At 40.1% G+C, this 12,820-nt stretch overlaps 1 protein-coding gene across 1 annotated transcript in view; it reads right to left on the bottom strand.

The window, feature by feature from the left end:
- nampt1 (nicotinamide phosphoribosyltransferase 1) overlaps positions 1-12,784 on the bottom strand; it is a 47,519-nt gene extending 34,735 nt beyond the window's left edge. The window contains exons 1-2 of the mRNA XM_063058191.1: positions 12,591-12,784; positions 3,776-3,929 (exon numbers count right to left, since the gene is read on the bottom strand). Of these exons, the coding sequence (XP_062914261.1) occupies positions 3,776-3,929; positions 12,591-12,644 (208 nt within the window). The 5' untranslated portion in view covers positions 12,645-12,784. The remainder of the gene's footprint in view (positions 1-3,775; positions 3,930-12,590) is intronic.
- Between the last annotated feature and the right edge of the window lie 36 nt (positions 12,785-12,820).

Below are 12,820 nucleotides of genomic sequence, written 5' to 3' on the forward strand. Positions count from 1 at the left end.
AGGCTTCAATGAAGTCCCCACACATTCTTAAAAATTCCAGTGAGTATAGGCCCAAAGCTGTCAAACATTCTTTACATGTTAATCCCTCATGAATCATCCTTGTGAACCTCCTCTGGACTCTCTCCAATGACAACAAATCCTTTCTGAGATATGGGGCCCAAAACTGTTGACAATACTCCAAGTACAGCCTGACTAGTGTCTTATAAAGCCTCAGCATTATCTCCTTGCTTTCATATTCTATTCCCCTTGAAATAAATGTCAACATTGCATTTGCCTTCTTTACCACAGATTCAACCTGTAAATTAACCTTCTGGGAGTCTTGCATGAAGACTCCCAAGTTCCTCTGCACCGCTGATGTTTGAAGCTTACAAAGGGTAAGGGTCAGGGTCAAGGAAGTATGGAAGGTAAAGAAGACTCCACATTAGAAATGTAGAGCAGAAGGTCATCAGCATAAAGCGACACTTTGTGAGTAATACCCCTCCTTAAAATACCAGTGATATCATTAGGTTCCTAGAAAGCAATAGCTAAAGGTTCTAAGATCAAATCAAAAGCAAAGGACTCAAAGGACAACCTTGTCGGGTTCCATGTTTAAGTTTAAATGGTTTGGAATTCTGAGAGTTAGTAAGAACTTGAGCAGAGGGAGATAAGTAAAGTAATTTAATCCATTGAATAAAATCGGGCCCAAAGTTAAACTTGTCTAAAGTTTTAAATAAGTAATTCCATTCAACCCAATCAAAGGCTTTCTTAGTACCTAAGGATATCACACATTCGGATATCTCTTTAGAAGCAGAATAAATAACATTAAATAAACGACGAATATTAAAGTGGGAGTATCGATTTTTGATAAATCCAGTCTGATAATTAGAAATAATAGATGGCAAAATATTTTCAATCCTATGAGCCAAAATTTTAGCCTCAACATTAAGTAAGGAAATTGGTCTATAAGAAGAACATTCAGTTGGATCTTTATTCTTTTTAAGAATAAGCGAAATAGAGGCTTCATAAAAAGATTGTGCTAACCTACCTAATTTAAAAGAGTCCAAAAGGGCTGAATATAAGTGAGGAATAAGCAAAGAGGAAAGAGCCGCCTAACTCTCCAGAAAATCCATTAGGACCCGGAGCCTTCCCCGAGTGCAAAGAGTGAACAACCTCGGCAATTTCCTCATAAGAAATGGGTTGATCCAGCAATTTTCGATTATCATCAGAAAGTGTAGGAATGTTTAATCGATCTAAGAAATTATTCATTACAGTATTATCTTTAGGAGGATCAGAACTATAAAGTTTAGAATAGAATTCTCTAAAAGTATCATTTATTTCTAAATGATCAGATGTTTTATCACCATTAGCTTTACAAATTTCTTTAATTTGGAGTTTAACTATAGAGGTCTTTAATTGGTTAGCCAACAGTTTACCCATTTTATCTCCATGAACATAAAACTGACTTTTATCTTTTTATTCAATTGGGTAAGTTAAAAGCAGATCTAATTTACTGGTTATTGTAAATTGTCCTGTGATTTGGCTAGGGTTAATAGGTGGGTTACTGGGGGGGGTGTGGCTCATAGGGCTGCAAGGACCTGTTCCATGTTGTATCTCTAGATAAAGAAATAAAACATACAGGGAACAATGGCAGTGCTAGGAGTACTCAGGCAGCAGCTTCCAGTATTTCATACTTCGAATGTTATGCCTTCAGATCTACAAGTTTAAGTCAAAGATACAGGCTGCAATACAGCCTCACCAACATCAATACTTAAGAGATGGGATTTCTTTCTACAAAAGGAGGTTGAGGGGAGACCTGGTTGAAGTCTAAAAAAATGAAAATAGCTTGGTTAGAGCAGATAGACCGACAATGTTGTTGTTTATAAGAAAACGTACAACACAAGACCATCAAATAGATCAAGAAAATCAGAGGGCCAAGCAGCATTTGTGGAGAAAAGTATTCAATCACCTTTTTGGGTCCAGACTCACAATCTAGACTAGATGACCACAAAATAAGTATTGATTGTCCATTTCCCTCTATACACACTGCCTGCCTGATCTGCTGAATGCCTCCTGCATTTTACTTGTTACTTCAGCATCTGCAGTCTCCTGTGCCTCCACATCAAGAAACAAAACTACAAAAGCTGGAAAACTTAGATAAATAAAACAACAGATTTAAATAAGAACAGAGGAGATTGTTGAGAAGCTAGTAAGTACCATAGCTTAGATAAAACTAAAGAATTGGTGAAATCATAGTTAAGTAAATATGTTCATTGATGTTTCCCACCAAAAATAAAATGTTCTGTTTCTGATAATTTAACGTGCACATGGAATCTTGAAGTAGATGTTAGACAACTGACATGTATCACCCTTAAATATTCTGTCCTTCTCTCAACTCCCACACATTCTTCTAAATATTACTTTTAATATACTTTCAAATTTGAGCTTCTACATCCAACTTCATACTTGCTGTCATCAAATGAGGCTAACAAGTTGGGCCTGTACTCTGTAAAATGAGGAGTGATCTTACAAGATCTGAAGTGAGTGTGACATGATTGACATCATAATGTTTTCTTAATGAGGGTTAAGTTATTTAAATCCAAACTATGTCAAAATGTCCTCTTCTAAAGGGCGGGGGGAGGGGGTCTCTTGAATTCTCTACTTGTGGAGGTGAGATCAGAGGTATTAAAACTTTGTGAAATACTGGGGAATTGAGAGTAATGGAATCTAGTATAGAGGAGGTGAAGCCTGGAGTTACATCAGTCATGATTATATAGAACTGGGATGAGGAAAGGATGGGGTACAAGAGCAGGCTTGAGTGTACCAGGTGACCTAGTCTTGTTCCCATTTTCCCCTGTATTGTGTTCTTGACAATACTTTAATTTAAAATACAAGTCTGATGAGCAGATTTCCCTTATAAATTTTGTCTCACAGGATCAGAGGCAAAGGGACAGCAAGCTGCTGCTCCAAAAACTGGAATAGTTTTGATGCTGACTGCAAAAGGCAGGATAAGGCTTGCAAATGACCAACATTAAACAGTATCAATCCACAGAGTTGCATGTACTCCTGCTCAACTGGAAAAAGCCTCAAATGGATTTTTATACAGTACTTGAATACAAATTTAGTGACCGTAAGATCTAGGAACCTTTGACCATATACACAAACACATTAAGCTATCTTTTGGTGTGTGATTTTGTATTCAATTTACAGAATTAAAGAATCCCAATAATTAATGTTAATAATTTCTGTACAGAATCATACACAGCAACAATAGTACAAATGATTTGAATTAGAGATCTGGTTAGGCCTTATTTGAGTCAGAGACAGAGGCCCATTGACCCATCAAGTCCACACCAACTATCAACCATCCATTTACATTAATTCTTTTTTATTATTATTCTTACATTATCAGTTTCTCATGGATTCCATCATTCACCCACAAACTAGGGGCACTTTACAGTGCTCAATCAACCTACCAACATACACGTCTTAGGGACATAGGAAGAAACCAGAGCATCCAGAGGAAAACCACAGCATCACAGGGAGAGCATGCAAACTCCACACAGACGGTACTGGAGATCAGGATTAAACCAAGGTTTCTGGTACCATGAAGCATTGGCTCTAACAACTGTGCTACTGTGCAATCAATTGAAACCTGAAGATTGCTAATCTGACCTAAACAGGAAAATATCAGGCCAAGTAGAATCAGAGCTAGTAGTGGAGGTTCAATATAAATAATATTGTAAATATTTTAAGAAGTACTGATTTATCAAGACCATACTTTTAAAAAAAATCATACCTGCTAGATATTTCTTCAGAATGTACTGCAAACCATAGAACACAGTTTCATCATATTGCACCTTGTTGGATTTATTTTCAGTCCGCTTTTCGCGACATTCAAAGTAAGAATAGACCTTGGTTGTATTGGGTGGATATTGCTGATAATGAGTCACCTTGAAATAGATAAAATGGAAGACAATAAATACAGCTCATCTCCACATGAAACTGATTACTTTTACTGGATTAAAACAAAGTGTGTACAGGCACCTCGGTCTGGTTCAGAACATCTTTGGAAACACAACAGATGCCAAAAAGAAGCAAAGTTCACAATCACCAGCTGCTCCTTCAACTCTGGCCAGGATTTGATTAGAATAATATAACAAGGTAAACACGTGCCAATTCTATGTACAAACTCATAATGTAGATAATGCTTAATTTGGACTAAATAAGGAGAATAATGACCAATTACAGAACTGATGGTATCAGCAGGTATGAGGCATCAGTGGACAATAGTGGGAGAGTAGGAATGTGGTATTGAGATAGATAATCAACCATGATTATACAGAATGGTGGCAAAGGCTCAAAAAGTTCAAATGGCTAAATCCTGCTTATGTTGAATGAACGATTTGATTAAAATCAGTAGGAGCAATATTCACAATTGTATAAATTTGATTTTAGACACTTAATATTCAGCAAGTCAAACAATGCAACCCTTTCTTTTGTATTGCCATTTTCTTGAATAAATGGTAAATTCTGGGCCTACGTTGTCAAGCAGAAGGGATCCATTTGAGCTAATGTGCAATATCAGTACAATATAATTTGCACTGTCACAATTCTGAGAAATATTGTCATTTGATCTAATGGGAATGCTTCGCAAACTATTTCATGTTGAACAGATCCCTTGATTAAAAGACCAGTTTAGTGCAATCATCCAGCAAATAGCAGGTGACAGATGGAGGATATTCAGCAAATTGCAAAGGCAACACAAAAGCTAATGTTTCAGAAGGACAATAGTTATAATTTTAGAGAAACCAATGAATGCACATTAGCTCAAATGGTTTCCTTCTGCTTGACAACATAAACCCAGAATTTACCATTTGGAGACTTGTTCTGTTCCTCAACCAGCTATATTTCCTTTCAAAGGAAATAGATTCTTAAAAAAATGAAGTCAGCAGCTTGGATGTAGTGTCAGAAACTTTGAAAGTATAAAGTTAAAAAAGGCTATACTTCGTTCACAACAAACTTGCAGACTTTGCCCGATTTTATAGAAAATTGCAGAGTATTGATGGCTTTTCCTAATGTTGCCTCTTGAAGTTAGGTAGAGGAATCAGAGCCAAATGTATAGGTCAGAACTTGCTGCCAGCTCATCAATGACCTACATGGCATGCAAGATGTTACCTTTTCAGGGATCCACCATGTCTGAACTTGCCAACTCCTTAATAGCAAAGTTCTATGCAGTGGCTAGGTCTTGTATGATGCAATTCAGCACATGGAAGGGGCAGGGAGGCAAGAACAAGCCTCATCACCACTGGATTAACCAGCTTTCAAAAGTATCAAACTTGTCAATGCCTATTAAACAATTAAAGAGTGGTAAAATTAACAGAAACACAGATGATTCAAAACATAACTATAATCTGTCGTTAATACTCGTTTTGCTTCAGTCAAATTAATGGTCCTAGTCTCGCTAGATCTACTTAAGTGCCAGAGACTTAAGTGTGTACTCTGCTGTTGGAATCGAACTCACAGAAAAAAAATGCCCACAATTCCATGTGTAACTACCAGCACTTCCTTTAATTTCAGAATCAACCCATGATCTTTCACTGATGCCCAGTCGAATTTGTGCCCCTCTTGATCTTTATGGATAGAGACTAAGGAGAGATGGTCATGCCACTTTACAGCATTCAACTGGGCAATGAGTCATAGCGCAAGCAAGCACGTGTCATGCAAGAGAAATCCTAGAAGCATGGCGTTCCATCAGCAATTCTGTACACAAACACGTAGATCTTGATCCTATTTACGAGTCCATACGAGAAAAATTCCAGACCACGAAGTTCAGCACATAGCCAATCAGCCATGGTACTTCCTCCCCACATCACAATTGAATTTCCAAAATGTAGAATCAGCTGATTGAAAAGTATATAAATGCCAAAAATTCAAAGGACACACCACAATAAACAATGCCACTGATGATAGACATTTCTTATCGACATTAAGAGGATGTGCTGAAGCTTTTAAAAAGCATTAAGTTAGATAAGTCACCGGGACCAGATGAAATAATACCCCAGGCTACTGTGGGAAGCAAGCGAGGAGATTGCTGAGCCTCTTGTGATGATCTTTGCATCATTGATAGGGACGGGAGAAGTACCGGAGAATTGGAGGGTTGCAAATGTTGTTCCCTTGTTCAAGAAAGGGAGTAGAGATAACCCAGGAAACTATAAGACCAGTGAATCTGACTGCAGTGGTGGGCAAGTTGTTGGAGAAGATCCTGACAGGCAGGATTTATGAGCATTTGGAGAGACATAATCTGATCAGGGATAGTCAGCATGGCTTTGTCAAGGGCAGATCGTGCCTTACGAGCCTGATTGCACAACACTAAATCTAGTGTAAATTCAATGAACCGGATTTGATCAGGGACCTCGAGGCAAAAGAGCCATTAGGAGGTAGTGACCATAATATGATAAGTTTTAATCTACAATTTGAGAGGGAGAAGGGAAACTCGGAAGTGTCAGTATTACAGTTGAACAAAGGGAATTATGGTTCTATGAGGGAGGAGCTGGCCAAAGTTCAATGGAACAGTACCCTAGGAGGGATGACAGTGGAACAGCAATGGCAAGTGTTTCAGGGAATAATGTGGAAGGTGCAGGATCAGTTCATTCCAAAGAGGAAGACAGATTCTAAGGGGAGGCTGTGGCTGACAAGGGAAGTAATGGACAGTATAAAAATAAAAGAGAAGTATAACATAGCAAAGACAAGTGGGAAGCCAGAGGATTGGGAAATTTTTAAAGAGCAACAGAAGGTAACTAAAAAAGGCAATACGCGGAGAAAAAATGAGGTACGAAGGTAAACTAGCCATGAATATAAAGGAGGATATTAAAAGCTTCTTTAGGTATGTGAAAAGGAAAAAGATAGTTAAGACCAAAATTGGGCCCTTGAAGACAGAAGAGGGTGAATTTATTATGGGGAACAAGGAAATGGCAGACTTTGGATCTGTCTTCACTAGGGAAGACACAAACAATCTCCCAGATGTAATAGTGGCCAAAGGACCTAGGGTAATGGATGAATTGAAGGAAATTTATATTAGGCAGGAAATGGTGTTGGATAGGCTATTGGGTCTGAAGGCTGATAAGTCCCCGGGACCTCATGGTCTGCATCCCAGGGTACTTAAGGAGGTGGCTTTAGAAATCATGGACGCATTGGTAATCATTTTCCAATGTTCTATAGATTCAGGATCAGTTCCTGTGGATTGGAGGGTGGCTAATGTTGTCCCTCTCTTCAAGAAGGGAGGAAGAGAGAAAACGGAATTATAGACTGGTTAGCCTTATGTCGGTGGTGGGAAAGATGCTGGAGTCAATTATAAAAGATGAAATTACGACACATCTGGATAGCAGTAACAGGATTGGTCCAAGTCAGCATGGATTTACGAAGGGGAAATCAAGCTTGACTAATCTTCTGGAATTTTTTGAGGATGTAACAATGAAAATGAACAAGGGAGAGCGAGTGGATGTAGTGTACCTGGACTTTCAGAAAGCCCTTGATAAAGTCCCACATAGGAGATTAGTGGGCAAAATTAGGGCACATGGTATTGGGGGCAGAGTACTGACATGGATTGAAAATTGGCTGGCCGACAGAAAACAAACAGTAGCGATTAATGGGTTCCTTTCGGAATGGCAGGCGGTGACCAGTGGGGTACTGCAGGGTTCAGTGCTGGGACAGCAGCTGCTTACAATATACATATTAATGATTTAGATGAGGGAATTAAAAGTAACATTAGCAAATTTGCTGATGACACAAAGTTGGGTGGCAGTGTGAAATGTGAGGAGGATGTTATGAGAATGCAGGGTGACTTGGACAGGCTGGGTGAGTGGGCAGATGCAGTTTAATGTGGATAAATGTGAGGTTATCCACTTTGGTAGTAAGAACTGGAAGGCAGATTATCTAAATGGAGTCAAGTTAGGAAAGGGGGAAGCATGATGAGATCTAGGTGTTCTTGTACATCAGTCACTGAAAGCAAGCATGCAAGTACAGCAGGCAGTGAAGAAAGCTAATGGCATGCTGGCCTTCATAACAAGGGGAATTGAGTACAAGAGCAAAGAGGTCCTTCTGCAGCTGTACAGGGCCCTGGTGAGACCACACCTGGAGTACTGTGCGCAGTTTTGGTCTCCAAATTTGAGGAAGGACATTCTTGCTATTGAGGGAGTGCAGCATAGGTTCACAAGGTTAATTCCCGGGATGGTGGGACTGTCATGTCAAAAGATTGGAGCGACTGGGCTTGTATACTCTGGAATTTAGAAGGCTGAGAGGGGATCTTATTGAAACATATAAGATTAAGGGATTGGACACGCTGGAGGCAGGAAGCATGTTCCCGCTGATGGGTGAGTCCAGAACCAGAGGCCACAGTTTAAGAATAAGGGGTAGGCTATTTAGAACGGAGTTGAGGAAAAACTTTTTCACCCAGAGAGTGGTGGATATATGGAATGCTCTGCCCCAGACGGCTGTGGAGGCCAAGTCTCTGGATGCTTTCAAGAAAGAGATGGATAGAGCTCTTAAAGATAGCGGAATCAAAGGTTATGGGGATAAGGCAGGAACTGGATACTGATTACGGATGATCAGCCATGATCACAGTGAATGACGGTGCTGGCTTGAAGGGCCGAATGGCCTGCTCCTGTACCTATTGTCTATTGAATTCTTTGAGGATGTAACAAAACACATTTGTGAAGGTAGAACAGTGGATGTAGTGTATATAGATTTCAGTAAGGCATTTGATAAGGTTCCCCATGCAAGGCTCCTTCAGAAGTAAGGAGGAATGCGATCCAAGGAGACCTTGCTTTGTGGATCCAGAATTGACTTGTCCACAAAAGGCAAAGGGTGGTTGTAGATGGTTCGTATTCTGTATGGAGATCGATGACCAGTGGTGTTCCGCAGGGATCTGTTCTGGGACCCTTCCTCTTTGTGATTTTTATAAATGACCTGGATGAAGTAGTACAAGGGTGGGTTAGGAAGTTTGCTGATGACACAAAGTTGGGGGGTGGTGTGGAGGGTTGTCAGAGGTTACAGCAGGACATCGATAGGATGCAGAACTGGGCTGAGACGTGGCAGATGGACTTCAACCCAAATAAATATGGAGTGGTTCATTTTGGTAGATCAAATCTGAAGACAGAATATACAATTAACGATAAGACTTTTAGCAGTGTGGAGGATCGAAGTGATCTTGGGGTTAGTGCCCATAGAGCACTCAAAGCTGCTGTGCAGGTTGACAGTGTTGTCAAGATAGCATATGGTGTGTTGGCATTCAAGAACTGTGTGATTGAGTTCAAGAGCAGTAGGGTAATGTTACAGCTATACAAGGTCTTGGTCAGACCCCACTTGGAGTAATAGTTCTGGTCACCCCACTGCAGCAAGGATGTGGACACTATAGAGGAAGTGCAGAGGAGATTTACAAGGATGTTGCCTAGATTGGAGGGCATACCTTATGAGAACAGGTTGAGTGAACTTTACCTTTTCTCCTTGGAGCGGCAGACGATGAGAGGTGACCTGATAGGGGTGTGTAAGATGATGAGAGGCATCGATTGGGTTGATAGTCAGAGTCTTTTCTCCCAGGGCTGAAATGGCTAACACGAGGGGAGCACAGTTTTAAGGTGCTTGGAAATAGGTACCGAGGGGATGTTAGGGGCAAGTTTTTCCATACAGAGTGCGTGGAATGCACTGCCGGCGGCGGCGGTGGAAGCAGGTACAATAGAGCCTTTTAGATAGGTACACGGAGCTTAGAAAAATAGAGGGCTATGTGCGAGGGAAATTCTAGGCAGTATCTAGAGTAGGTTACATGGTTGGCACAACATTGTGGGCCGAAGTGCCTGCATTGTGTTGTAGATTTCTATGTTCTATTATGTCTCCTTGCATGGAGACAAACTATTAGCACGAAATTCCCAAGATCAGAGAACAACTCAACCCAACTCAACCTAGTATGTTCTTTATATGCCACCAAAATTAACTATCCAGTGAAGAAACAACTTGGAAAACTGCTGGTAACAGTTTAAACCTGTTTTTTGAGCTGTCCTCCTCAGAGTTGAAAATCAAGCAATTATTTTATGTATAAATGCACACCCAGACACTGAACCAAGCTATGAAAATTTAACAATTAACCCTCATGATTAGCTCATATGTACTAGAAGAGTTAGACACTGTTATAGTCAAAGGCGAATCACTCACTGAACCAGTAAGACTAATTCTGAAAATTACTACACTTGTTAACAGTAAGCCTCAAAAACCAGCACCCAGAAAAGTAGGGGGGAAAATCATGCCAATATTTTCCAGTGATTAAATGCTAACAACGAATTCTAAGTTTCTTGAATGTTTCTCTTTAACATGTGTGTCTTGATTTAAAACCTAGTTGCAACCATTGGATTTTGAAAATGGAAAAATAACTCAGTACACAATGATCAAGAGAAAGGAACTAATTCTGGATATGATACTGTGATTTTGATTTTTTTTAAAACTTCTTAAGCCCCTTCTACAGCAAACATTCAAAGAACATAAGAAAAACCAGGATTGCTTTACTAGTCAGTAAAAATCATTGCCCATTTGATCTTGGCCATAACCCTGAACATTCCCATAGACTAGAAATATCTCTCAGCCTTGAATAAATTATGACTTATAAAGAAAAACATGATAAGTCTTTAGCAGTAGGCTCTGTTGTTTTTGAAGTGAGTTTATATAGAAATTGTGGTATAAATGGGCACAATTGGCTTGTCAGCAAAACTTGATAAGCCTGGGTGCCATTCCAGTGACATGTCAAATACTGAGTGTTCCCATCATCTTCTTTGAGTACTTGATATACACTGAACAAAACATGAAAAAAACTTCACCACCACTGACACTTCATATTCAGCTAACACTAGAACCGACCAAACAGAGTTCTGCCTGAATTTGCCGACCTGCAATACCCTGACCTTCTCTGCTGCAAATATTCCATAGAAATTGTTTAATTTGTACAGTTTCCTTGATTCTGAAATGCTTTAGGAGTAAAACACACAGCTTTCTTCCATTTATGGCAATTCCTCTGCCAAGTCTTAACACAAAATAGCAGTCAATACAAAAGAAAACTCTGAAGTATTGCATTCAACAATAAACAGAATCTTCTGAAAACTATCTCCAAGAACTGTACTTTAATCCTGTTGCAAATTTATATTGCTTTCATTTAATAGCAAGTATTATAAAACCCCCAAGAGTTATAGGCAGCATCAGAAGTCAATCACTGAATCTTCAGGATAGATTAGGGTTGTGAAATGATTTCAACCAAATTATGTTTTCAAACACTGGTCAAGTTTTCCAGCATTTTAAATAAAAAACTGATCGTTACAGAAACTAAGCGATAAGTGAACTTTAGTACTCATGAATTTAGTACATGGTTAAAATATGGAATCTTGTAATACAGATTTTAAAACAAATAATGCTCTTCAGAAGGGTTTGAATTGTCAGTGCAGCTCTGAAAGAAAATATTGTGTTTGCCATTGGACTATGATGATATATCACCCATATTAAGCAACTGATGAAAAAGGTATATGAAATTCGCAAAACGCATTATTTTCACATTAGTTTTATATTTTACTATAGCGAGACTCACAGGTGGTTTTAATTTTTTAATGGCTCATGCAAATCAATAGTATTAACTGAATTAACATTCTTTTTAATGGATTAGAAAAATGTTCTAAATTGTAAAAGATATATTTCAAACCAAACTCAATGCTGTCATAAACTGCACCGATAATAATTACCGGTTAGGTCATTTACTTTCGCTATATAAAGCCGAGAAATACTGCCTCCTCATGGTAACTGAATCTTAATTAGTCGACATTGTAGTTCGAATAAAATCTAACACAATCATATACAAAACAAAAATTATCGGAGGATAAAGAGCGATTGAAAAGTTATCATACTTTACGTTTCTTTTACTCCAATTCACAAAGACAATGATAAAAAGGGACATGATTTCCAACTACTAATGCAATTACTGGAATTGAGCTCTCAAACCACAAGTTGCCTAATCCATTCCAGCGAAATAGTCCACTCGGCTAAACTTTGTTTTCAGTCATACAATTCGGGACCTCATGTGCTACACATTTGCTCCCACCACCACCCACCTAAAATTGGCAATATCAACGGATACGAGACGCCTTTTTCGGGGGATTGAACATATTCTGTTGTTCGAGATTTTCCAGCATTGACAAAATCTCTCACGTCGACAGAGGTTTCAGTTTTGATTTCCTAGATCAGGCGAACAGCGGACGTGATGTAACCCGTACACCGAAAAGCTTCAATGAATTCAGGCGGTATTTTGCCGCCGTTCTACTACCATTCTAACTGGGACACCGACAGATACAGGCGGGCAGTTCTCCCCGTGTCTGTCCATCCCTGGGGCAACGAGGCGAGGCCTAGGTCCTCCGGATACTTGATCTCTCATAAGCAGCGTGTGTATGTGGGGGAGGAGGGCGGGGGGTAGGGAAGCGCCTGACCCATTATGATTTAACCTTTCCGAACGCGGCCTACGGTGAGAGTTCACCGACACACCTGCAGCGCGCCGTCCCCGGAGCCGGTGGGAGCAACCTCTCGGCGCCTACCTTGTACGAATCAGTGGCCAGCAGGATGTTAAAATCGCCGTTCTGGCCGTCCATCTTAAGCCAGGCAGCGAGGCTGTCCGCTCCGCTCGGGTGAAGAACTGGGGAGAGCAGAGCGTGGATGAGCCGACGTCGCCGCCACTTCACGCTGCTGCCTCGAGTAGCCCAGCATCGGCTGTGTGCTCCTCCAAGCGAGCCAGGGGCAGAGGGCTGAGAGGCGGGGCCACACGCGA

This window comes from Mobula hypostoma, chromosome 9 (assembly GCF_963921235.1).
Source record: "Mobula hypostoma chromosome 9, sMobHyp1.1, whole genome shotgun sequence".
Taxonomy (NCBI): domain Eukaryota; kingdom Metazoa; phylum Chordata; class Chondrichthyes; order Myliobatiformes; family Myliobatidae; genus Mobula; species Mobula hypostoma.